This window comes from Scatophagus argus, chromosome 8, assembly GCF_020382885.2.
Source record: "Scatophagus argus isolate fScaArg1 chromosome 8, fScaArg1.pri, whole genome shotgun sequence".
In the NCBI taxonomy this organism is placed as follows: domain Eukaryota; kingdom Metazoa; phylum Chordata; class Actinopteri; family Scatophagidae; genus Scatophagus; species Scatophagus argus.
Genome location: NC_058500.1, coordinates 24,195,519 through 24,222,936, shown reverse-complemented (window position 1 = coordinate 24,222,936; position 27,418 = coordinate 24,195,519). Strand labels below are relative to the sequence as shown.

General features: G+C 51.8%; 1 protein-coding gene across 9 annotated transcripts in view; it reads right to left on the bottom strand.

Moving 5' to 3' along the window:
* Positions 1–3,871: 3,871 nt before the first annotated feature.
* The window catches only part of LOC124063904 (tumor necrosis factor receptor superfamily member 14-like), a 62,189-nt gene continuing 38,642 nt past the window's right edge, over positions 3,872–27,418 (bottom strand). For 3 of the 9 annotated variants that reach the window (XM_046398026.1, XM_046398031.1, XM_046398027.1), the window contains 6 exons: positions 7,579–7,672; positions 6,643–6,768; positions 6,340–6,495; positions 5,674–5,761; positions 5,251–5,573; positions 3,872–5,128 (listed from right to left, as the gene is read on the bottom strand). In XM_046398026.1, the coding sequence (XP_046253982.1) occupies positions 5,109–5,128; positions 5,251–5,573; positions 5,674–5,761; positions 6,340–6,495; positions 6,643–6,768; positions 7,579–7,672 (807 nt within the window). In that variant the 3' untranslated portion in view covers positions 3,872–5,108. The remainder of the gene's footprint in view (positions 5,129–5,250; positions 5,574–5,673; positions 5,762–6,339; positions 6,496–6,642; positions 6,769–7,578; positions 7,673–27,418) is intronic. The other 6 variants (XM_046398033.1, XM_046398034.1, XM_046398028.1 and 3 more) reach the window with 6 other exon arrangements.

The following is a 27,418-nucleotide window of genomic DNA, read 5'->3' as shown; positions in this document are numbered from 1 at the left end:
TGACAATGATCCCAAACACACCGCTCGGGCGATGAAGGAGTGGCTTCGTAAGCATTTCAAGGTCCTGGAGTGGCTTAGCCAGTCTCCAGATCTCAACCCCATAGAAAATCTTTGGAGGGAGTTGAAAGTCCGTGTTGCCCAGCGACAGCCCCAAAACATCACTGCTCTAGAGGAGATCTGCGTGGAGGAATAGACCAAAACACCAGCAACAGTGTGTGAAAACCTCATTAAGACTTACAGAAAATGTTTGACCTCTGTCATTGCCAGCAAAGGGTATATAACAAAGTATTGAGATGAACTTTTGTTATTGACCAAATACTTATTTTCCACCATAATTTGTAAATAAATTCTTTAAAAATCAGACAGTGTGATTTTTCTGGATTTTTTTTTTCCTCATTCTGTCTCTCATAGTTGAAGACATCTGGACAACTGCAATTTAATGTAATTTTAATATTTCTGAGTGGGCCTATGTGTTATGTTCCGCTGCTATGTGCTTTGAGTAATGTGCCAGTATGCTGATAGAAATGCCCGAACCCCCACGGAGCCTCACTGCTGAGGATGAGCCTCTGTCAACTGACCCTGCTAGCTGGCCCTCACCTCTGACTGACAGGATTCAGACTGAACTGGTTCGAAGAGGACCGAGTAAGTGACCTGACTTTGTGTTTTCTGTTCTCAGTGCAATAGTGTGATGATTAGATTTTCTTTAGTGTGTTAGTTGTGTGATGAAGGATTTGTGCAATTTAGAATATTTATTCTATGTTATTTGTATATTATTCTTAATGTTTTATATTATTGTGTTTTACATATCTGATTGTATATATTGTTGTCACATTTATGTATATAGAGTGATTTTTTTTTAAGTTCTGATAACTTAAATAACTATGAATAACTGTTCTATTTAAGGATTTGTTGACTTGAGAAATATCTGTTTCACTTATATTGTTAGAATAAAACATGGCTGGCAAGATTTTGTGCTATTCGTGCGCGCAGGGGGGGGCAAAATTAATAACTGTGTGTACGCCCTGGTTACACCATTTGTGTTTGTACTGAACTGCATTTTCAATGCCTCATGTCTTTGTTTCACATTAAGGGGAAGTCTTTGGGCGGGTCTGAGTCGCACCCAATCAATCAGAGTGGTCGTTGCGATTTGTCGCTGAGGTTGAAAAGTTGTACCTTCAAGACACCTCGGACAGCACTCCCCAGACGTTGTTTCATATTCATTAGGACGACAGCACAACCCAGACATCGTGAAGACCACAGACATAATAAAGAGTAGATGCTGCATCGACCGCTACTGCCTATTGGCGCTGACGAGCCGTGGGGCCGCCGTCTTGGACCGGTCACCCGCTCGCTGCCCGCTCCACTCAGTGTAATCTGTTTGGCAGGCGCAGTGGAGTGTCAGCGCATTTAATCAATCATAACTCATATATATATATATATATATATATATATATATATATATATTTCACTGATTTTCATGAGGTTTACATGTAGCTATGATACAGGGCACAGGAAGAGAGAATAAAAACGTAGATTCTCAAGTTAAACACAACAAATTGACACCCCTTGCCCAAAAACGTATTTACACATGCACAAAGTTGTTAATTAAAATTTTAATTTTTTTAATCATGAAAAGTTTGTTGTTGTTTTTTTTTTTATTTTCCCTCCAATCCCCCAAAAGACTCTTGTGGTATTTGCCCTCTTTTCTCTTGCCATGGTGTTCTTCTCTCGTTCCAGACTTTCCACTCTTGCTAAGACTTCATTGAGTCTGGCCTTATGAGAGGCAGACAAGGCATAGCCATGATCCTGGTAGAAAGAAGGATGGACGTGGTTTGATCGTCTCACTTTACACACATCAATTTGACACCACTAGAGTATGACCCACATTCTTTCTTATACTCATCACCTGTCAAAGCCACTGCCAGCACTGTGTGTGTGTGCCAGGAATGCATATTCAACAAGTCTTCAATTGTGTGTATAGTGGCCATTTGTCACTATCCGCGCACACTGGTTGTTTAACTGGCTTGTACGCATGCCAGTGTAGGTGTATGCCGGTGCAAATGGATAACACAGCCAATGTCCAAAACACTGCTGATTGTACTCCAGGTTTATTTAGTCTACATACAGTCAACTCAAAGATACTCGCTTTAAACATAACGTATCATTCTGACCTGAGAAGTTACACCATGGCACGGTCAAAAACCGTGTGGATTCCCCAGCGTGCACCACTACGCTGATTAACCCACCTCCCTATATAGACTCAAACCATGGCCTAAAATAGATACTGCCACCTACTGGCAGAAATGCATACACTTGTGACACTTGTGAACATAGAAAATAACCAATTTGACTCCTACAGTGTGTGTATAGGTTTATTTGTGAGTGTGTTTAATATGAGTGCTAGCAAATAAGTGAGATTTCAGTATGTCCAGGACCATTAAGATATGATTTTTAAAACAGAAATACTCACATCATTAGGCTGAGGTTGTGGGTGTGAGGTTGAAGTTATTGGGGCCTCCTGAGAGGCTCGGCTGGAGGTAGTCCTGCCCTTTTCCCACTAAAATGAAGAAGCATAATACTTGAAAAGTAATATGATTGATAATAGAATATTTACATTTGTGAATGCTAATAGTCTTATGATGATACACCTACTAGATGAATCGGGAAGCTGAAGATAGATGGAGTGTGTGCACGTCACTTGGGTGGGTTAAATGCAGAGAATGTTTGCAAACTAGTCTACAGTCAGATGTTGTGTTGTCTGATTTTGCTGGTGAACATAAATACAGTACAGTAATATTCTATTCACAAAGTACAACCAATAATGTCCAATCGTACTTGTGAAAAGTAATCCCCCGAGCCCTGTTTTAAATAGTCCACCGATTTGGACGGCAATTCGCCGCACAGTGCTCAGGCATATTGCTGCTGTGATAGTTTATGGTAGAATGCCGCATTTCTCGTGCTCTTTATTATGTCTATGGTGAAGACTGCGACGAACCCTGTCAAAGAAAACATTTACATCATCATCGACCGACCAGGCCAAGCTGAGCCGAGGAGCGTTGGTTGTATTGCCGTGTTCTTTAGTGAGGTGCGGATCGATACTGAAATATCGATACCTTCCATACCAGATCTTTATGCTCTAAAATCGATTCTCAAATCAAAATATCGATACTCAATCAATTCAATCAGTCATTTGAGGTAATGTATACGATTAACAGAAACACAGTGGAAAGTAAATAAATTATTGAGATGTAAATGACAAGCGGATGGAACTGGGTAAGTGCGTAATGCGTCAATCAGTCTGTAGACGCAATGGCAGAGCGTTAATGGCGTCGTGTCTGGAGATATTTGAGCTTCACAAACAGCCAAGACGGGGTTTGTGATGTTTGTGGAAAACGGTTAAGAGTTGTGGCAACATAACAAACCTTGTGATACACCTCAGGTTGAACCACAACACAGAACGCGAGACATTTATAACGGGATTCTGATTATGACAGAAAAGGAGAGCAGAGTCAGGTGCTGCTGCTCGGGCAAGACAGACGTCTCTCGTGGAGTCCTTCGGTGCTGCAGGCAGGAAGTATCCAGATACAGAGGGAGAACATGTGGCGCTTGAAGCGGCGCGAAGCGCTGTTGCTGTTGGAATTGTTCAAATGAATAAATATGGTTATGAAATAATTAACGAAATGAATGCATGATTCAGCAAAAAGCTGAGTTCAGCTTGGAGTAATAACATGTCTATCACTGACATGACCTCACAGAGGCAAAAAAGCCTAAATTTGTTCAGGTTAGGTTTCCTAAAGAACTGATCATTTGAAGTCGATTACATAGACCAGGTGTCATTAAATTATACAGATCATCTGCGATAAAACCAAGGTGAACTTTGAGAAACATTTACTAGAAAGGATGGATAAAAAACATTTTGTCTACAACATATCTAATAGCCTATTACTTACAATGTGTATGATTGTGTCCCCTGGTTTTTCTGTTGTTGTATTAGCTCAGCTATATTGTGAATGAAGCTGCTACTTCAATATACTTCCGAGTTTAAAATAAATAAAAAGTGGACTAAACATGATGTGCCAGAGACATGTGGACTGTATTCTGGTGCATTTTATAAATGCACTGACTGCTTGCCATGTTGTCATACTTAAAATTAAGAGAATCCTCCACTGGTCTCACAAAAGGGAAATTCAGGTGTTGTAAAGAAACTAAGACAATGAAAAAATACATTTATATCATCATGCAGCACAAGACAAAAGCAAAGTGTCCAATGAGGGAATGTGGAGGATGAGTTCAGCAGTCGTGTCATGCAGGCTCAGCTCACAGCCCTGTGGGGCTTCAGTACACAAACTGCATACCAATATGATGTCTTGTGAACTTGGAATATTCAGCACATGGACTCTTCTGACTATTTGCTGCTTTTCTCCTGCACCTGAACCCACCTGGGGTTTCATGTGCACCACCCACATGATCCAGTCTGTTTGCTGTCAGTCAAAGCAAACATTTGTCCCTTCCTGTTGCAGTTCAGGACTGAGAGTCTCCGTCCTCAGTTCCAGCTGATTGTTCTTTATCGCAGATAAAGTTTTCAGTCTGTCTGATGTTCAGGTCCCCCTGTGAGCTCTGTGTGGCCCCCACAGGAGATCACGTACAGCAACATGAAGATGACCTACTGGAATTCATCACAGAAACACTCTGACTGAGACTTTCCTCCTCAGGGATCTGCTGGATGAGGAGCCTGGAGCTGTCACACAGTGACAACACAACATGTGTGTGAGATGATGATCCACTGCAGACCAGCAGTTCTGTGCAGGAAACTCTGGGCTGATTTCATTTCCGTGCACTGCAAAGACAATGTCCCATCATGATTATAACATGAATATAACTGGATTGTAGACAACATTTCCTCTGCAGTGTCCAAAACAGTCTGCATGTTTACACATGAACTGTTGCATCCTGAGGAGAGGAAAATATTGAGCTGAAACAGCAACACTTTGCACATAAACACACCACAGAACGCTGCTCAGCTGGACAGCTGATGGACATTTTAATGAAGGACACACTGCTGTCTTACCTGCTGCTGTCACTATGGCTGTCGAATCATCACCCCTGATTCAGCTGGATACACAGGTTCCTTTTTGAGAAAAATTCATCATGAGTGACATCATCTTATTAATTAGAAAAATCACTTGTAGCTCCTTTTGTACATGCAGTGAAACAGACTTGTTAGTAACAACAGCAGAGTGTGAGACTCACTTCTCTGTGTTCTTGCTTTGCTTTTTTTCTGTAAAAAAACATTATCAATGAAAAACACCAAAATTAATACCTTCATGATGTGAAAGATGATATTATACATCAAAAACATTTTCATATTTTTATTGTGCAAACATGAACCATACCTGTGTTTTGACTTGTTTTCCTCTCTCTGGAACACAACAACTACTACTACAGCTATTCCAAGATAGAAAAGCACACTAACACCGACCACAAGTCCTCTGCTGTCTGAACTTTGCTCTCCACATTCAGCATCAGTTGAAACAGTCCCTGCTTTTATCAGCTGAAGATGCACTGATTCACATCTGGAAGGACAGAGGGACATTTTTTACAGGAACATCTGGAGACACCTTGAACTCCCTGCTGATGTCACAATTGAGCCATCTGATGTGAAGCTTCACTTACTGTGTGTGTGGCTGACAGGATGGAAATGTTCCATCAGAATATGTTCCCTCACTGCAGTCAGAGCACTCAGTGTCTCTTAATGCTGTTCCTGTGCAAACGACAAATATTGAAACGTCCTGTCAGTGGATTTAAAAAACATTGATTTGTTTCCAGTCCCAAGTTGTCATATTTGAGGAACAAATCCTGTTGATATTCTCTGAGGTCTGATGAGGTGTTGTAGTGCAGCTCAGCACTCACAGCCTGATGGGACTTTGATTCACACCAGATTCCTGAACAAACTGAACACTAAAATGATCCAACTGTCATTAGCTTCACTGCTTCATGCACATGTTGAAAAAACAAAATGAATGCTAACCTGCTGGTACCAGTTAAGAAGCAGATTGTCAAGAAACTGTCAGTGTCCTGCACTAGAAGACATCTACAGCTGTAGGCCTCTGTCATTGTCAGTGTCCCTTCAGCTCATCCTGCTGCCAGTCTTTTTGTTTTCCTTTTTTATTTATTTCGGTTGATTTTTTAATATATACTTCCTGCTATCTGGTGGTCAGACGTCACTGCTTCCAGCCTGGATGATCAAGTAATCATTACAGCTGTTTCCCTGTTTGGTGTTCTGATTTGAAAGTCAAACTATGCCATGGATCATCTTAAAGTCAGCACAAGCAAACTAACCTCTCTGACTGATGTACTGTCCTGGCTGACAGCTTGAGTGTTTCTCTGCTGCCTTACAGCCCTCCTCTGCAGAGTCCATGCAGTAGAATCCCTCCAGTGGCTCACACACAGCATCTGATGTTGCTGTACATGAAGTTTTTAATTTCAAACCAGAAGCTGTCAACACAGAGAGGAGACAAGGATATGAGCTATGAGTCTTATGTTCTGTTTGTTTATCTACATGAGAGCAACATGTTATTATTTACTGATGTAAAGACCATCTTAGTTTTTAGTCCTTGTTATGAAATATTCACAAAAATGTACCTGCATCACAGTTTGTACATGTGAAACACTGTGACAGGTCAGTAGGATGATTCATGAAGGTTCCCTCAGTGCAGCGCTGACAGGAAGGGGGTCTAAACTCAGTGCAGTGAGTTTTAACTCGACTTCCTGTTGAAAAAAAATTCCTTGACATATAATATTTCTAGTAAGTGGAAATAGAGTTTTCACTTAAAATTCATCATTATGAATTGTTGAAGCCAATACACTGATTTGTGTTTTATCTATACCATATCATATTATTATAATAATATGAATAATTTATAATCATGCTGCCACTTATCACATCATGATGACATACTTTTGATTATGTTGACATATGATGGAAATGCAATGATGATGATGTCAGAGGGGCGTCAACTATATATTTGGACGTCACCTGAGGACAGGTGTGGTGTTTTTTTGTGGCTAGAAAGCGGAAGGGCAAACAATTTTCAACCGCATTTCGCAATGAAGCAAGTTTTCTGTTTATTATGAGTTCTTATTTATTTTTGCTGATTAATAAGAAGGGACAGCACAGTGGTGTAGTGGTTAGCACTGTCGCCTAGGTTCGAATCCTAGCCTAGGTTCCAGGTTTGAATCCCGGTCTGGGTGGGGTTTACATGTTCTCCCTGTGCCTGCGTGGGTTTTCTCCTGGTACTCCAGCTTCCTCCCACAATACCAAAAACATGCACATTAGGTTAATTAAAAAACTTTCATCATTCTGTTCTGTATCTTCTGCTTTCTGTTTTACTGTGGAAATAAAACTCCAGTGACACGGAGTCCTACAAAGATGCATTTCACTTGTGAACACAAACAGCACCAACCATGGAAGTATGACTGAGTCCACTGACCTCCACCCAGTTGGTTCTGGAGTTTAACAAAGACTCCATCTGTCACTACACATGTGAAAAACCTCTTCAATATTCAACTGGATCTTACCAGGGAGACACATGGAACAGCATTCAGTCCCCATCTGATACTCTAATCGACGACATGTGAGGGAGTGTCCTCTGAAGACATTCATCACAAGTATCTGTGGACAGTAAACAAAGTTTATGTTGCAGGTGAGCAGCATGGAGTCACATGGAGTCAGGGTGGTGAAGTTAGTGTGTGGACTGGCAGATAAAATGCACAGAGATGAAATCTAAGCTACACTCGTGATGTGGTTTCACCTCACAGTTGTCGACAGTTGAGTCTGCATATGTTACCATGGAGACACACCAGAATAAACCATATGTGGAACATAATTTAAACTAAATCCTACAAATACTCTTTATTTTTGTATTTATTCTGTGATGACCCCTCCACACCTCTAGCTGTGCTGTGGTTCCTCTTTATGTTCTGTCTTGCAGGGGTTGTCCTTAGCTGATGAGCTGCACCTGGGCCCGGTGCAGTGCCTTGAAAAGGCCTCTGGGCCTCAGTCTCTCATGCGTTTTCTTCCTTGGTTCACACGTGCCAAGTGACTGCTGCAGTGTTGCAGGCTTTTTGTTTTGTTTTCTTATTTGGTTTTGCCCCCGCGACCCTGACGGATAAGCGGTATAGAAAATGGATGGATGGATATTTGGTTTTGCATCCATACACTCACACATCACTATGCACGCCTACACTACTGATACTGACACTGATTACTGTTATTATTATTTGGCGATTTGTGATATTCCTTAATAAATTTAGTTTATTTGGAGTTATCCTCGTCTCTGCTCCCGTTCTTGGTTGCAGCCTTTGAGTCGGGTTCTAACAATTCATTTTAAAACAGCTTTGAAATGCGACTTCATAGAGCTGATGAACAGAAAAACACTTTATTTGATTTTCTTGATGCTAAAATGTTTGTAGCTGTGTCTTTGAGTAAGAGAGACAGAATCATCAAGGGAAAAAAGTAAAAAATGTTGATGAGGAGCATCTGATTTATGAAATGATGTCTTCAAGGGCTGAAGACATCATCAGCCGAGGTTTGGGATGAGCTGACGAGTAAAATCCAGAACAAGGACGCCCTCTGGAAACCTGAAGAAAACACATCCATGTGGTGATTCCACTAACTGCCAAGGAAACAGCTTATTAAACCTGGTTAGCACAGCCGGATTTGTCACTTTAAGCTTTAAACTTTAAAACATTAACAGGTGCAGAAGTGCTTTAAAACACCTGAGCTTCTGTGTCAAGAACAGCTGAGAGAAATTCTTCACACAAACTTCTTCTGAATTGTAAAGTGTAATTCCCAGGACGTGTGCTGTTGGTGTTGGGGTCTCCAGGCTCTCCTGGTGTTTCTCCTTTGTCTCCTTGATGCCAGTTTCTAGTACTGACCTAAAGCCCTCACCTCTCCATTCACTCAGTGTTTCTGATTGGAGAGTGATTTTCTATTCTGATCACCACATCATCAACACATTTGCTGATGAAGATTGCTGTGCTTCTTGGAGGTGGCAGCATCTTTGAATATGTGCCAGTCTGTGCTCTCAAAACAGTCAGGTAGACCTGTGGGAGCTTCATCTGTCCGCTCTGTTTGTTCTAATGGTTTGACTCTTTTCATCAGCTGGCAGGAAGCAGGCAGGAGAAACAGGGAAATGCAGCCTGGTGGACCAACATCAGGGTGGAGAGGGCTTTGAACCTGCCACAAATGTCTGGATAAACACAGTGTGGGCAGTTTCTGTCCTGCTGGGGATGTGAACATATTCCTGAAGATGAGGTGAAACTGTTCTGACATCTGTTTTACTAAAGTAACCAAATAAAATACAAATATACATAATAACAAAAGATCTGAGCATTTATTCAGTCAAAATAAAGTCGTGTGACACAAGTTCTCTTTAGTCAGGTTTGAGGAAGTGAAAGCTAAGAGAGGTTCACATGAGCAAATGAGTGCATTCTGATATGTGCTGTGATGTGGACTGAAAAGACAAAGTGCCTCAGCAGGAGGACAGTCGGAGATAAAAGCCAACACCCAGCAGGGTTCAGAGTCCATCACCACAGTGACTGAGCCACAGGTCACGTTGGCTCTCTTTACGGAACACAAAACACACAGTTTCCCTCATCTCAGACTGAACAAACTCAGAGTTTCACTCTTTCTGAAATGAGGCCCTGGAGCCAAGCTGTCACTGCTGCTGTTCCAAGAATCAATGGGGAAAAGTTATTCATCTGTTTGATTTATTTAACCCATTTTAACCAGTTTGGTCCCACTGAGACCAACAATCTCTTGTTCAAGAAGAAGGCAGCACACAAAAAGTGACAAACAACACATGAAACAAGGAAACACAGAAGATAAACACCAAAGTAGGCTTGGGCGATTTTTCGATTTCGATTTTAAGCGCGATTTATAATTAATACGATTAGAAATTAAGACACATTCGATAACATTCGATAACGCACGCCTTCACAAAAAAAATCTCCAACGTTTTCACAGGCACGCGAGTAGCCAATCATAACTAAACATTGACGCACGTAGCCAATCAGTTTTTGAAGAGAGCCACCACGTCACTCACATTAGGTTGTGTGTACAAACATACACACACGGCCCGCTGTGGTGGCTAACAGAACACAAGCATCTCATCAAAGTTTGCGGCAAAGATTCTATAGCGTAGTGGTTGCAGCCACTACGGCGTGTCTCCAACCAAACAGGCAAGACTGTATAAAAATGAGCGAAAACTCGGCTGGGCAGAGTTCTGCACAGCATTTAAGCCTCAGTTCTTCCCAGGAGGAAATCGTTGAGAAGAAGGGTCAGAAGGGCTCGGCTGTCTGGAGGTACTTTGGCTATTTGAAACCGGATAAACAACAGAGCAAAGTCCTGTGTAAAATGTGTAGAAGTCACGTCCCTACTAAAACAGGAAACACCAGCAACTTATTTCAGCATTTAAAACAATATCACCCATTAGAGCACACAGAGTGCTGCCAGGTCGGTAAAGCCCCCTCGACCAGCAATAAGAGGAAGGCTGATCAACAAACCATACAGTCCGCTCTTTCCAGCGCCATGGTGTATGAAAAATCATCGAAACGACACAAAGACATCACACATGTCATCACACAATTCGTCGCAAAAGGCATGCAGCCAATTTGCACTGTCGAAACAGCCGGGTTTAAAAATCTAATGAAAGTGATCGACCCTCGTTATCAACTCCCAGGCCGCAAGCACTTCTCGCAGACAGCAATCCCAAATCTGTATGCGGAGTGCAGAGAGATGGTTGAAAGGGACCTGCAAGCCGTGGCTTACTTCGCTACCACATCGGACATGTGGTCAAGTCGAACGTCCGAACCATACATGAGCCTCACTGCCCACTATATTGACCAAGACTGGACTTTGTAGAGCAAATGTCTTCAAACGGCATACTTTCCCGAAGACCATACTGCTGAAGCAATTGCGTCAGGACTGACAGAATCGCTTGCTACATGGGGGCGAGATGAATGCAAACAAGTGTGCATTAGCACAGATAGTGGTGCAAATATAGTGAAAGCTACCTCCCTCAACAACTGGACTCGCCTGCAGTGTTTTGGCCATCGACTTCACTCAGCTGTTGGTAAGTTGAATAACAGAATTGCAAACCTTAATTTCCTGTTAATATAAATATGAAAAAAAAGTTAATATATTTTTTAATTGTTTTTAAGCAATAATAACGTTTTACAATGTGTACTCGTCATAATGTCTATTTGGTCACCCTTAAAACAATGCTTTAGGCTATATATTTCTCATATTATGTGGCCACCTCAAACGTTTGAGGGTTAGATTTATGTTCATGTCTTATTATTTATTATTATTATTATTATTATTTTTTAAAGACTTTTGAATAGGCTAGGCAGTCCATCATGTACAGTATTCTGTATTATAACTAATCATTCTGGTTTCTTATTCTGCTTTTCCCCAGAGAGAGCCGGAAGGAACAAGAAAGTGGAGCGTGCTGTGGGCGTGTGCAAGAAGGCAGTGGCCGCCTTCAGCTTTTCATGGAAGAAGAAGAGAGATCTGGCTGTTGCTCAGGAGGAGCTCCATCTACCCCAGCACAAGTTAGTGACAGAGTCACCCACCAGGTGGGGCTCACGCCAGAAGATGGTGGAGAGGATGCTTGAGCAGCATAAAGCTGTCACTCAGGTTTTGGGTGCAGACAAAAAGACAAGACATCATGCAGGAACATGGCAGGACATAGATGTCCTGGAATCTATGCATGGGGCCTTGAATCCACTACTGGAATTCACTGATTCTCTCTCCAGTGAAAATTATGTGAGTGTGTCCTACCTTAAGCCAATGCTGCAACTTTTCACTTTTTTTGTTTTTGAAAGCTGCTAGAATTTGCACCAAAGTATATTTTTTATTTAAAATATGGCCGAGCCGAGGGCCTAGTTATTTCATCTTACAAAAGAATGTACAACCATTTTGTAAGCCATTTCTGTTCATTTTTAGGCTTTGGACACCACTGTTCATTTGAAATGTTCTTTTTCAAACAGAACATTAAAAAAGAATGAAAAAATAGTGATTTCATGTATATCGTTTTATATATCGTTATCGAACATTTTGAACAAAAAAAAACGTATTATCATTTTTTCTAATATCGCCCAGCCCTATCCCAGACTTGAGTCAGTGAGCATGGGATGTTTTTCTTTTAATTGTTTAGAAACATATTGACCTTAACGATTTCAGTTTATACAAAAAAATGTATTTATTTTTGTTTATGCAAAACACAAATAAATGTTTACTTACCTGCTGTTTTCCTGCCCTGCAGTAAATTCTTGTAACACGAAAGCTTAATGGCAAATTAAAATACGTTTCGTCCAGGTAATTAGTAAATATAAATTAATTCCACCTAAATAGTTAGTAAATGTAGTAAATCACTTTTTTGCAGATATTTGGTAAATCTAACTTACTTTTGTTCAGATATCTAGTAAATAAAAAAAAAATGCCATAATATTAGTAAATCCAAAGTATTTCAGCTGATAATTTCATTATTTTGTACTTAAGTGTTTTGTTTAAATGAACTTAAATCAATAGATTTGTAGTACATAAAATCTATTCAATTATATTAAGGATCACTTTCTTGCCATAATTTTTTTTAAGCAGCCAATGGTCAAACTTTTTTGAGTGTGTGGAAGGTGGGACAGGGTGAAGAAGATGAGACCAGAACAGAAGGAACCCAGACGTGATGAACAGCTCCAGGATCAGAGAAGACATGAGTGAAGCGACATGGACATGGATGACAAGAACATGGTGCACTGATAATCTAAATGCTACAGTGGCTTCAATATGTTTTTAGTGATGTGAACAGTAACAAAGTTAACCAAAAGGAATAAAAATGGCTTTAATGATACTGTGCTTTTTCCATTCAGTATCTAGTTTATAGCCGTGTAAAGAAATGTGCTTATTTATCACAGAATTAATGGTAAGGGTATATCTGTGTGTATAACTAATGAAAGTTAGCCTCATGGAGTAAAATGACTTTTAAAGATATTATAATATATACAGTAATATTGTTGCCATGATTTTTGTCAGATTGAATGCAAGTTTGATTTGCTTTTGTTCTTCTGGGCTTTCAGGGAAACTCTACGATCTCAAGTGATAAGAAGGACCCCAGAGGAGCCACAGAATGAGAAACAAGATGAGGAAAAGCCCCAGGACACAACAAAGAAGAGGAAACAGGCCGGGGAAGAGCAACAAGATGAAGGAAGATGAATGGAAGAGCACAGTGAAACATAAAAGTAGTGTAAGTGTATTGTGTTGTTTTTATTTGTGGACAGTGTGACAAAGGAGAACCCGAGTGTTAAAATGTCTCTGTAGATGCAACATGTTTTGATTTGTAACAGTCAACAAATAGGAAGTGAGCATGAGTTTTTCCTTGTTTGAGGTGGCTATAAAGAAGGTTAAGTAAGGTAAGCATAGCATCTTACGCCACCCTCATGCCCCTGTAGGCAAACACCAGGGGTCCTATTGGGCTTTCATTTTATTAATGAGAATAGACTTAATAATTATCTCAAAACATTTCATCAGCTGGCATGTAAAAGCAACCGGTCCAAAGTCGTTTATCTCTTTGCAACGATAAGGACCGCAGTGTTGTTTTCCCTAAGGCATTAGGTACCCTCTGTAAATTCAGAGGGCTCTGAAATATGTGGTGTGTGATGTTACAAAGTTGGCTGTCACATGACCTTAGAATTCTCCCACTAACACAACAGTCTGATGAGAGGTTTCTTGTGACAGTCATCTATTGAAAACCATGTAACTCCATGTTTCAGTAACTGTAATTTCACGTCATGCACACTCATGACTGACTCTCAGCCTGAGTCTGACACACACATATACACGCACCTTTTTACATTATGGTGTCATGAAGATACATGACTTTTCGTCAGCTTTCAAGGAGCACTGTGGAGAGACTCATTATGTCCTACACTGAAGTAAAGCAGTGTAAGACACTCTCACCTGTCTCTTCTTAGTGGAAAGCCCTCTGCTCTAAAAACATGAAATCTGTGAGTAAAAACATTTAAGACTTACTCAATATGAACTGCCAACTTACGTAACCATTTAATGTAGCATTGATGGAAGAATCTATGCTTCATTAGTAAATAAATGTTTATCTCTGTGGCTTTGGCTGACGAGGTTTGACAGTGTTTACTGAAACTCTGCTTCATACAATTTTACACATTCACAACCATGTGAGTGGTCGGCTAATGTGTAGCTCATCTGGAACATTTTAGAAGTTCTCTGCTGTGTTCAAGGACATCACAAGCTTAGTATCATAAAACATTTGTGCTTCTAGTCCTGCTCTCTGATTTTGTATTAATGATTATTGTCAGTGCTTCAGAACAATAGTCACTTCTCTTAGGGCTTAAAAGAGCTGCATGATTCCCTTACAGTTTCGTAACAAGGAAATAAAATTCAACATTGGAAAACATTTCAGTAAAATTAAAATCAGAAACACACTGAATTAAAAAATTCACAGTATTTATTATTTATCTTTTTTTTCCTAGAATGAACTGACTCAATTTCTTAACTGACTTGACTTCTGAGTCGAGATGCAGTGAGTTGGTGGCAACTTCCGATGTGCAGATCTGTGAGGAGCATCCCAAACCCACCAGCACAGAAGAAGTGAATGGAAACAACAGCATCCCCTGTGCTGGTCGGGCCCGATCTGTCTGGACAGGTGTAGAGGGTGGGGTCAGGGGTTGCTGTATAGAACAGAAATAGGACAGAATATGAGAATTTTCTAACTACTCAACTACTTATTTTTACAATCACAGTTCCAAAATGATTGGGACACTGTGCAAAACAAAACAGAATGTGATCATTTGTTAATCCTTTTTGACATATATTCAGTTGAAAACAGCACAAAGGCAATACAACCGCACCACCCTCCAGATGGTCCTGCAGTAATCCCTGTCATCTGGTCCATATCTTTGTGCTTGTGGAAATCCAAGGCTTGCACTTCTCAGGTCAGCATCTGTGGAAACAAAAAAAAAAAGAAAAAACGGAAACTACAAAAACAAAACAACAAAAAAACAAAACAACAACAAAAATTATTAAATTAATTGGAAAAATTGCAGGAGAATTTCACTGACATTTTTCTGCATTTTTTACTTACCTCTAAGCGTAACCATCAATACCTCAGGAATACAAAAGATCAAAACAGTGATTAAAATAAATAATCAATTTTCTAAGATTCACTGGAGACTTTCACTTCAGTTCAATGTAATTCAATTCAATTTTATTTAAACTCTGGCGTAGCTTGGGAAGCTGGCGGACCCAGCCCTGGAACTGTGAGCTGCGGTCCATCACCCGAAGCATGGAGCCCTGGCGTAGCGTGGGGTGCTGGCGGACCCAGCCCTGGAACTGTGAGCTGCGGTCCATCAGCCGAAGCATGGAGCCCTGGCGTAGCGTGGTGTGCTGGCGGACCCAGCCCTGGAACAGTGGGCTGCGTTCCATCAGCCGAAGCATGGAGCCCTGGCGTAGCGTGGGGTGCTGGCGGACCCAGCCCTGGAACTGTGGGCTGCGGGCCCTCAGCTGGAACGTGGAACTCCGCCGTTGCTTGGGAAGCTGGCGGACCCAGCCCTGGAACTGTGAGCTGCGGCCCCTCAGCTGGAACGTGGGACTCTGGTGTAGCTTGGGAAGCTGGCGGACCCAGCCCTGGAACAGTGGGCTGCGGCCCCTCAGCTGGAACGTGGAACTCTGCCGTTTCTTGGGAAGCTGCTGGACCCAGCCCTGGAACTGTGAGCTGCGGCCCCTAAGCTGGAACGTGGGACTCTGGCGTGGCCTTGGGAGCTGGCGGACCCAGCCCCTGAACTGTGAGCTGCGGCCCCTCAGCTGGAACGTGGGACTCTGGTGTAGCTTGGGAAGCTGGCGGACCCAGCCCTGGAACTGTGAGCTGCGGCCCCTCAGCTGGAACGTGGAGCCCTGGCGTAGCGTGGGGTGCTGGCGGACCCAGCCCTGGAACAGTGGGCTGCGGTCCATCAGCCGAAGCATGGAGCCCTGGCGTAGCGTGAGGTGCTGGCGGACCCAGCCCTGGAACTGTGAGCTGCGGCCCCTCAGCTGGAACGTGAAACTCTGGTGTAGCTTGGGAGCTGGCGGACCCAGCCCTGGAACTGTGAGCTGCGGTCCATCAGCCGAAGCATGGAGCCCTGGCGTAGCTTGGGGTGCTGGCGGACCCAGACCTGGAACAGTGGGCTGCGGTCTATCAGCCGAAGCATGGAGCCCTGGCGTAGCGTGGGGTGCTGCTGGACCCAGCCCTGGAACTGTGAGCTGCGGTCCATCAGCCGAAGCATGGAGCCCTGGCGTAGCGTGGGGTGCTGGCGGACCCAGCCCTGGAACAGTGGGCTGTGGTCCATCAGCCGAAGCATGGAGCCCTGGCGTAGCGGGAGGTGCTGGCGGACCCAGCCCTGGAACAATGGGCTGCGACCCTTCAGCTGGAACGTGGAACTCTGCCGTTGCTTGGGAAGCTGCTGGACCCAGCCCTGGAACTGTGAGCTGCGGCCCCTCAGCTGGAACGTGGAACTCTGGCGTGGCCTTGGGAGCTGGCGGACCCAGCCCTAGAACTGTGAGCTGCGGCCCCTCCGCTGGAACGTGGGACTCTGGTGTAGCTTGGGAAGCTGGCGGACCCAGCCCTGGAACTGTGAGCTGCGGTCCATCAGCCGAAGCATGGAGCCCTGGCGTAGCGTTGGGTGCTGGCGGACCCAGCCCTGGAACAGTGGGCTGCGGTCCATCAGCCGAAGCATAGAGCCCTGGCGTAGCCTGGGGTGCTGGCGAACCCAGACCTGGAACAGTGGGCTGTGGTCCATCAGCCGAAGCATGGAGCCCTGGCGTAGCGTGGGGTGCTGGCGGACCCAGCCCTGGAACTGTGGGCTGCGGGCCCTCAGCTGGAACGTGGAACTCCGCCGTTGCTTGGGAAGCTGGCGGACCCAGCCCTGGAACTGTGAGCTGCGGCCCCTCAGCTGGAACGTGGGACTCTGGTGTAGCTTGGGAAGTTGGCGGACCCAGCCCTGGAACAGTGGGCTGCGGCCCCTCAGCTGGAACGTGGAACTCTGCCGTTTCTTGGGAAGCTGCTGGACCCAGCCCTGGAACTGTGAGCTGCGGCCCCTAAGCTGGAACGTCGGACTCTGGCGTGGCCTTGGGAGCTGGCGGACCCAGCCCCTGAACTGTGAGCTGCGGCCCCTCAGCTGGAACGTGGGACTCTGGTGTAGCGTGGGAAGCTGGCGGACCCAGCCCTGGAACTGTGAGCTGCGGCCCCTCAGCTGGAACGTGGAGCCCTGGCGTAGCGTGGGGTGCTGGCGGACCCAGCCCTGGAACAGTGGGCTGCGGTCCATCAGCCGAAGCATGGAGCCCTGGCGTAGCGTGAGGTGCTGGCGGACCCAGCCCTGTAACAATGGGCTGCGGCCCTTCAGCTGGAACGTGGAACTCTGCCGTTGCTTGGGAAGCTGCTGGACCCAGCCCTGGAACTGTGAGCTGCGGCCCCTCAGCTGGAACGTGGAACTCTGGTGTAGCTTGGGAAGCTGGCGGACCCAGCCCTGGAACTGTGAGCTGCGGTCCATCAGCCGAAGCATGCCTGGGGTGCTGGCGGACCCAGACCTGGAACAGTGGGCTGCGGTCCATCAGCCGAAGCATGGAGCCCTGGCGTAGCGTGGGGTGCTGGCGGACCCAGCCCTGGAACAGTGGGCTGCGGTCCATCAGCCGAAGCATGGAGCCCTGGCGTAGCGTGGGGTGCTGGCGGACCCAGCCCTGGAACTGTGAGCTGCGGCCCCTCAGCTGGAACGTGGGACTCTGGCGTGGCCTTGGGAGCTGGCGGACCCAGCCCCTGAACTGTGAGCTGCGGCCCCTCAGCTGGAACGTGGGACTCTGGTGTAGCTTGGGAAGCTGGCGGACCCAGCCCTGGAACTGTGAGCTGCGGCCCCTCAGCTGGAACGTGGAGCCCTGGCGTAGCGTGGGGTGCTGGCGGACCCAGCCCTGGAACAGTGTGCTGCGGTCCATCAGCCGAAGCATGGAGCCCTGGCGTAGCGTGAGGTGCTGGCGGACCCAGCCCTGTAACAATGGGCTGCGGCCCTTCAGCTGGAACGTGGAACTCTGCCGTTGCTTGGGAAGCTGCTGGACCCAGCCCTGGAACTGTGAGCTGCGGCCTCTCAGCTGGAACGTGGAACTCTGGTGTAGCTTGGGAAGCTGGCGGACCCAGCCCTGGAACTGTGAGCTGCGGTCCATCAGCCGAAGCATGGAGCCCTGGCGTAGCTTGGGGTGCTGGCGGACCCAGACCTGGAACAATGGGCTGCGGTCTATCAGCCGAAGCATGGAGCCCTGGCGTAGCGTGGGGTGCTGGCGGACCCAGCCCTGGAACAGTGGGCTGCGGTCCATCAGCCGAAGCATGGAGCCCTGGCGTAGCGTGGGGTGCTGGCGGACCCAGCCCTGGAACTGTGGGCTGCGGGCCCTCAGCTGGAACGTGGAACTCTGCCGTTGCTTGGGAAGCTGCCGGACCCAGCCCTGGAACTGTGAGCTGCGGCCCCTCAGCCGGAACGTGGAACTCTGGCGTAGCTTGGGAAGCTGGCGGACCCAGCCCTGGAACTGTGAGCTGCGGTCCATCAGCCGAAGCATGGAGCCCTGGCGTAGCTTGGGGTGCTGGCGGACCCAGACCTGGAACAGTGGGCTGCGGTCCATCAGCCGAAGCATGGAGCCCTGGCGTAGCGTGGGGTGCTGGCGGACCCAGCCCTGGAACAGTGGGCTGCGGTCCATCAGCCGAAGCATGGAGCCCTGGCGTAGCGTGAGGTGCTGGCGGACCCAGCCCTGTAACAATGGGCTGCGGCCCTTCAGCTGGAACGTGGAACTCTGCCGTTGCTTGGGAAGCTGCTGGACCCAGCCCTGGAACTGTGAGCTGCGGCCTCTCAGCTGGAACGTGGAACTCTGGTGTAGCTTGGGAAGCTGGCGGACCCAGCCCTGGAACTGTGAGCTGCGGTCCATCAGCCGAAGCATGGAGCCCTGGCGTAGCTTGGGGTGCTGGCGGACCCAGACCTGGAACAGTGAGCTGCGGCCCCTCAGCTGGAACGTGGAACTCTGGTGTAGCTTGGGAAGCTGGCGGACCCAGCCCTGGAACTGTGAGCTGCGGTCCATCAGCCGAAGCATGCCTGGGGTGCTGGCGGACCCAGACCTGGAACAGTGGGCTGCGGTCCATCAGCCGAAGCATGGAGCCCTGGCGTAGCGTGGGGTGCTGGCGGACCCAGCCCTGGAACAGTGGGCTGCGGTCCATCAGCCGAAACATGGAGCCCTGGCGTAGCGTGGGGTGCTGGCGGACCCAGCCCTGGAACTGTGGGCTGCGGGCCCTCAGCTGGAACGTGGAACTCTACCGTTGCTTGGGAAGCTGCCGGACCCAGCCCTGGAACTGTGAGCTGCGGCCCCTCAGCTGGAACGTGGGACTCTGGTGTAGCTTGGGAAGCTGGCGGACCCAGCCCTGGAACTGTGAGCTGCGGTCCATCACCCGAAGCATGGAGCCCTGGCGTAGCCTGGGGTGCTGGCGGACCCAGACCTGGAACAGTGGGCTGCGGCCCCTCAGCTGGAACGTGGAACTCTGCCGTTTCTTGGGAAGGTGCTGGACCCAGCCCTGGAACTGTGAGCTGCGGCCCCTCAGCTGGAACGTGGGACTCTGGCGTGGCCTTGGGAGCTGGCGGACCCAGCCCCTGAACTGTGAGCTGCGGCCCCTCAGCTGGAACGTGGGACTCTGGTGTAGCTTGGGAAGCTGGCGGACCCAGCCCTGGAACTGTGAGCTGCGGCCCCTCAGCTGGAACGTGGAGCCCTGGCGTAGCGTGGGGTGCTGGCGGACCCAGCCCTGGAACAGTGGGCTGCGGTCCATCAGCCGAAGCATGGAGCCCTGGCGTAGCGTGAGGTGCTGGCGGACCCAGCCCTGTAACAATGGGCTGCGGCCCTTCAGCTGGAACGTGGAACTCTGCCGTTGCTTGGGAAGCTGCTGGACCCAGCCCTGGAACTGTGAGCTGCGGCCCCTCAGCTGGAACGTGGTACTCTGGTGTAGCTTGGGAAGCTGGCGGACCCAGCCCTGGAACTGTGAGCTGCGGTCCATCAGCCGAAGCATGCCTGGGGTGCTGGCGGACCCAGACCTGGAACAGTGGGCTGCGGTCCATCAGCCGAAGCATGGAGCCCTGGCGTAGCGTGGGGTGCTGGCGGACCCAGCCCTGGAACAGTGGGCTGCGGTCCATCAGCCGAAGCATGGAGCCCTGGCGTAGCGTGGGGTGCTGGCGGACCCAGCCCTGGAACTGTGAGCTGCGGCCCCTCAGCTGGAACGTGGGACTCTGGCGTGGCCTTGGGAGCTGGCGGACCCAGCCCCTGAACTGTGAGCTGCGGCCCCTCAGCTGGAACGTGGGACTCTGGTGTAGCTTGGGAAGCTGGCGGACCCAGCCCTGGAACTGTGAGCTGCGGCCCCTCAGCTGGAACGTGGAGCCCTGGCGTAGCGTGGGGTGCTGGCGGACCCAGCCCTGGAACAGTGGGCTGCGGTCCATCAGCCGAAGCATGGAGCCCTGGCGTAGCGTGAGGTGCTGGCGGACCCAGCCCTGTAACAATGGGCTGCGGCCCTTCAGCTGGAACGTGGAACTCTGCCGTTGCTTGGGAAGCTGCTGGACCCAGCCCTGGAACTGTGAGCTGCGGCCTCTCAGCTGGAACGTGGAACTCTGGTGTAGCTTGGGAAGCTGGCGGACCCAGCCCTGGAACTGTGAGCTGCGGTCCATCAGCCGAAGCATGGAGCCCTGGCGTAGCTTGGGGTGCTGGCGGACCCAGACCTGGAACAATGGGCTGCGGTCTATCAGCCGAAGCATGGAGCCCTGGCGTAGCGTGGGGTGCTGGCGGACCCAGCCCTGGAACAGTGGGCTGCGGTCCATCAGCCGAAGCATGGAGCCCTGGCGTAGCGTGGGGTGCTGGCGGACCCAGCCCTGGAACTGTGGGCTGCGGGCCCTCAGCTGGAACGTGGAACTCTGCCGTTGCTTGGGAAGCTGCCGGACCCAGCCCTGGAACTGTGAGCTGCGGCCCCTCAGCCGGAACGTGGAACTCTGGCGTAGCTTGGGAAGCTGGCGGACCCAGCCCTGGAACTGTGAGCTGCGGTCCATCAGCCGAAGCATGGAGCCCTGGCGTAGCTTGGGGTGCTGGCGGACCCAGCCCTGGAACAGTGGGCTGCGGTCCATCAGCCGAAGCATGGAGCCCTGGCGTAGCGTGGGGTGCTGGCGGACCCAGCCCTGGAACAGTGGGCTGCGGTCCATCAGCCGAAGCATGGAGCCCTGGCGTAGCGTGAGGTGCTGGCGGACCCAGCCCTGTAACAATGGGCTGCGGCCCTTCAGCTGGAACGTGGAACTCTGCCGTTGCTTGGGAAGCTGCTGGACCCAGCCCTGGAACTGTGAGCTGCGGCCTCTCAGCTGGAACGTGGAACTCTGGTGTAGCTTGGGAAGCTGGCGGACCCAGCCCTGGAACTGTGAGCTGCGGTCCATCAGCCGAAGCATGGAGCCCTGGCGTAGCTTGGGGTGCTGGCGGACCCAGACCTGGAACAGTGAGCTGCGGCCCCTCAGCTGGAACGTGGAACTCTGGTGTAGCTTGGGAAGCTGGCGGACCCAGCCCTGGAACTGTGAGCTGCGGTCCATCAGCCGAAGCATGCCTGGGGTGCTGGCGGACCCAGACCTGGAACAGTGGGCTGCGGTCCATCAGCCGAAGCATGGAGCCCTGGCGTAGCGTGGGGTGCTGGCGGACCCAGCCCTGGAACAGTGGGCTGCGGTCCATCAGCCGAAACATGGAGCCCTGGCGTAGCGTGGGGTGCTGGCGGACCCAGCCCTGGAACTGTGGGCTGCGGGCCCTCAGCTGGAACGTGGAACTCTACCGTTGCTTGGGAAGCTGCCGGACCCAGCCCTGGAACTGTGAGCTGCGGCCCCTCAGCTGGAACGTGGGACTCTGGTGTAGCTTGGGAAGCTGGCGGACCCAGCCCTGGAACTGTGAGCTGCGGTCCATCACCCGAAGCATGGAGCCCTGGCGTAGCCTGGGGTGCTGGCGGACCCAGACCTGGAACAGTGGGCTGCGGCCCCTCAGCTGGAACGTGGAACTCTGCCGTTTCTTGGGAAGGTGCTGGACCCAGCCCTGGAACTGTGAGCTGCGGCCCCTCAGCTGGAACGTGGGACTCTGGCGTGGCCTTGGGAGCTGGCGGACCCAGCCCCTGAACTGTGAGCTGCGGCCCCTCAGCTGGAACGTGGGACTCTGGTGTAGCTTGGGAAGCTGGCGGACCCAGCCCTGGAACTGTGAGCTGCGGCCCCTCAGCTGGAACGTGGAGCCCTGGCGTAGCGTGGGGTGCTGGCGGACCCAGCCCTGGAACAGTGGGCTGCGGTCCATCAGCCGAAGCATGGAGCCCTGGCGTAGCGTGAGGTGCTGGCGGACCCAGCCCTGTAACAATGGGCTGCGGCCCTTCAGCTGGAACGTGGAACTCTGCCGTTGCTTGGGAAGCTGCTGGACCCAGCCCTGGAACTGTGAGCTGCGGCCTCTCAGCTGGAACGTGGAACTCTGGTGTAGCTTGGGAAGCTGGCGGACCCAGCCCTGGAACTGTGAGCTGCGGTCCATCAGCCGAAGCATGGAGCCCTGGCGTAGCTTGGGGTGCTGGCGGACCCAGACCTGGAACAATGGGCTGCGGTCCATCAGCCGAAGCATGGAGCCCTGGCGTAGCGTGGGGTGCTGGCGGACCCAGCCCTGGAACAGTGGGCTGCGGTCCATCAGCCGAAGCATGGAGCCCTGGCGTAGCGTGGGGTGCTGGCGGACCCAGCCCTGGAACTGTGGGCTGCGGGCCCTCAGCTGGAACGTGGAACTCTGCCGTTGCTTGGGAAGCTGCCGGACCCAGCCCTGGAACTGTGAGCTGCGGCCCCTCAGCTGGAACGTGGAACTCTGGTGTAGCTTGGGAAGCTGGCGGACCCAGCCCTGGAACTGTGAGCTGCGGTCCATCAGCCGAAGCATGGAGCCCTGGCGTAGCTTGGGGTGCTGGCGGACCCAGACCTGGAACAGTGGGCTGCGGTCCATCAGCCGAAGCATGGAGCCCTGGCGTAGCGTGGGGTGCTGGCGGACCCAGCCCTGGAACAGTGGGCTGCGGTCCATCAGCCGAAGCATGGAGCCCTGGCGTAGCGTGAGGTGCTGGCGGACCCAGCCCTGTAACAATGGGCTGCGGCCCTTCAGCTGGAACGTGGAACTCTGCCGTTGCTTGGGAAGCTGCTGGACCCAGCCCTGGAACTGTGAGCTGCGGCCTCTCAGCTGGAACGTGGAACTCTGGTGTAGCTTGGGAAGCTGGCGGACCCAGCCCTGGAACTGTGAGCTGCGGTCCATCAGCCGAAGCATGGAGCCCTGGCGTAGCTTGGGGTGCTGGCGGACCCAGACCTGGAACAGTGGGCTGCGGTCCATCAGCCGAAGCATGGAGCCCTGGCGTAGCGTGGGGTGCTGGCGGACCCAGCCCTGGAACAGTGGGCTGCGGTCCATCAGCCGAAGCATGGAGCCCTGGCGTAGCGTGGGGTGCTGGCGGACCCAGCCCTGGAACTGTGGGCTGCGGGCCCTCAGCTGGAACGTGGAACTCTGCCGTTGCTTGGGAAGCTGCCGGACCCAGCCCTGGAACTGTGAGCTGCGGCCCCTCAGCTGGAACGTGGAACTCTACCGTTGCTTGGGAAGCTGCCGGACCCAGCCCTGGAACTGTGAGCTGCGGCCCCTCAGCTGGAACGTGGGACTCTGGTGTAGCTTGGGAAGCTGGCGGACCCAGCCCTGGAACTGTGAGCTGCGGTCCATCACCCGAAGCATGGAGCCCTGGCGTAGCCTGGGGTGCTGGCGGACCCAGACCTGGAACAGTGGGCTGCGGCCCCTCAGCTGGAACGTGGAACTCTGCCGTTTCTTGGGAAGGTGCTGGACCCAGCCCTGGAACTGTGAGCTGCGGCCCCTCAGCTGGAACGTGGGACTCTGGCGTGGCCTTGGGAGCTGGCGGACCCAGCCCCTGAACTGTGAGCTGCGGCGCCTCAGCTGGAACGTGGGACTCTGGTGTAGCTTGGGAAGCTGGCGGACCCAGCCCTGGAACTGTGAGCTGCGGCCCCTCAGCTGGAACGTGGAGCCCTGGCGTAGCGTGGGGTGCTGGCGGACCCAGCCCTGGAACAGTGGGCTGCGGTCCATCAGCCGAAGCATGGAGCCCTGGCGTAGCGTGAGGTGCTGGCGGACCCAGCCCTGTAACAATGGGCTGCGGCCCTTCAGCTGGAACGTGGAACTCTCCCGTTGCTTGGGAAGCTGCTGGACCCAGCCCTGGAACTGTGAGCTGCGGCCTCTCAGCTGGAACGAGGAACTCTGGTGTAGCTTGGGAAGCTGGCGGACCCAGCCCTAGAACTGTGAGCTGCGGTCCATCAGCCGAAGCATGGAGCCCTGGCGTAGCTTGGGGTGCTGGCGGACCCAGACCTGGAACAGTGGGCTGCGGTCCATCAGCCGAAGCATGGAGCCCTGGCGTAGCGTGGGGTGCTGGCGGACCCAGCCCTGGAACAGTGGGCTGCGGTCCATCAGCCGAAGCATGGAGCCCTGGCGTAGCGTGGGGTGCTGGCGGACCCAGCCCTGGAACTGTGGGCTGCGGGCCCTCAGCTGGAACGTGGAACTCTACCGTTGCTTGGGAAGCTGGCGGACCCAGCCCTGGAACTGTGAGCTGCGGCCCCTCAGCTGGAACGTGGGACTCTGGTGTAGCTTGGGAAGCTGGCGGACCCAGCCCTGGAACTGTGAGCTACGGTCCATCACCCGAAGCATGGAGCCCTGGCGTAGCCTGGGGTGCTGGCGGACCCAGACCTGGAACAGTGGGCTGCGGCCCCTCAGCTGGAACGTGGAACTCTGCCGTTTCTTGGGAAGGTGCTGGACCCAGCCCTGGAACTGTGAGCTGCGGCCCCTCAGCTGGAACGTGGGACTCTGGCGTGGCCTTGGGAGCTGGCGGACCCAGCCCCTGAACTGTGAGCTGCGGCGCCTCAGCTGGAACGTGGGACTCTGGTGTAGCTTGGGAAGCTGGCGGACCCAGCCCTGGAACTGTGAGCTGCGGCCCCTCAGCTGGAACGTGGAGCCCTGGCGTAGCGTGGGGTGCTGGCGGACCCAGCCCTGGAACAGTGGGCTGCGGTCCATCAGCCGAAGCATGGAGCCCTGGCGTAGCGTGAGGTGCTGGCGGACCCAGCCCTGTAACAATGGGCTGCGGCCCTTCAGCTGGAACGTGGAACTCTGCCGTTGCTTGGGAAGCTGCTGGACCCAGCCCTGGAACTGTGAGCTGCGGCCTCTCAGCTGGAACGTGGAACTCTGGTGTAGCTTGGGAAGCTGGCGGACCCAGCCCTGGAACTGTGAGCTGCGGTCCATCAGCCGAAGCATGGAGCCCTGGCGTAGCTTGGGGTGCTGGCGGACCCAGACCTGGAACAGTGGGCTGCGGTCTATCAGCCGAAGCATGGAGCCCTGGCGTAGCGTGGGGTGCTGGCGGACCCAGCCCTGGAACAGTGGGCTGCGGTCCATCAGCCGAAGCATGGAGCCCTGGCGTAGCGTGGGGTGCTGGCGGACCCAGCCCTGGAACTGTGGGCTGCGGGCCCTCAGCTGGAACGTGGAACTCTGCCGTTGCTTGGGAAGCTGCCGGACCCAGCCCTGGAACTGTGAGCTGCGGCCCCTCAGCTGGAACGTGGAACTCTGGTGTAGCTTGGGAAGCTGGCGGACCCAGCCCTGGAACTGTGAGCTGCGGTCCATCAGCCGAAGCATGGAGCCCTGGCGTAGCTTGGGGTGCTGGCGGACCCAGCCCTGGAACTGTGGGCTGCGGTCCATCACCCGAAGCATGGAGCCCTGGCGTAGCGTGGGGTGCTGGCGGACCCAGACCTGGAACCGTGGGCTGCGGTCCATCACCCGAAGCATGGAGCTCTGGCGTAGCGTGGGGTGCTGGCGGACCCAGACCTGGAACAGTGGGCTGCGGTCCATCACCCGAAGCATGGAGCCCTGGCGTAGCGTGGGGTGCTGGCGGACCCAGCCCTGGAACAGTGAGCTGCGGTCCATCGCCCGAAGCATGGAGCCCTGGCGTAGCGTGGGGTGCTGGCGGACCCAGCCCTGGAACAGTGAGCTGCGGTCCATCGCCCGAAGCATGGAGCCCTGGCGTAGCGTCGGGTGCTGACGGACCCAGCCCTGGAACTGTGGGCTGCGGGCCCTCAGCTGGAACGTGGAACTCTGCCGTTGCTTGGGAAGCTGGCGGACCCAGCCCTGGAACTGTGAGCTGCGGCCCCTCAGCTGGAACGTGGGACTCTGGTGTAGCTTGGGAAGCTGGCGGACCCAGCCCTGGAACTGTGAGCTGCGGCCCCTCAGCTGGAACGTGGAGCCCTGGCGTAGCGTGGGGTGCTGGCGGACCCAGCCCTGGAACAATGGGCTGCTGCCCCTCAGCTGGAACGTGGGACTCTGCTGTTGTTTGGGAAGCTGCTGGACCCAGCCCTGGAACTGTGAGCTGCGGTCCATCAGCTGGAACGTGGAACTCTGGCGTGGCCTTGGGAGCTGGCGGACCCAGCCCTGGAACTGTGAGCTGCGGCCCCTCAGCTGGAACGTGGGACTCTGGCGTGGCCTTGGGAAGCTGGCGGACCCAGCCCTGGAACTGTGGGCTGCGGTCCATCAGCCGAAGGATGGAGCCCTGGCGTAGCGTGGGGTGCTGGCGGACCCATACCTGGAACAGTGGGCTGGGGTCCATCAGCCGAAGCATGGAGCCCTGGCGTAGCCTGGGGTGCTGGCGGACCTAGCCCTGTAACAGTGGGCTGCGGTCCATCAGCCTAAGCATGGAGCCCTGGCGTAGCGTGAGGTGCTGGCGGACCCAGCCCTGGAACAATGGGCTGCGGCCCTTCAGCTGGAACGTGGTACTCTGCCGTTGCTTGGTAAGCTGCTGGACCCAGCCCTGGAACTGTGAGCTGCGGCCCCTCAGCTCGAACGTGGAACTCTGGTGTAGCTTGGGAAGCTGGCGGACCCAGCCCTGGAACTGTGAGCTGCTGCCCCTCAGCGGGAACGTGGGACTCTGGTGTAGCTTGGGAAGCTGGCGGACCCAGCCCTGGAACTGTGAGCTGCGGTCCATCACCCGAAGCATGGTGTCCTGGCGTAGCGTGGGGTGCTGGCGGACCCAGACCTGGAACAGTGGGCTGCGGTCCATCAGCCGAAGCATGGAGCCCTGGCGTAGCGTGGGTTGCTGGCGGACCCAGCCCTGGAACTGTGGGCTGCGGCCCCTCAGCTGGAACGTGGAACTCTGCCGTTTCTTGGGAAGCTGCTGGACCCAGCCCTGGAACAATGGGCTGCGGCCCTTCAGCTGGAACGTGGAACTCTGCCGTTGCTTGG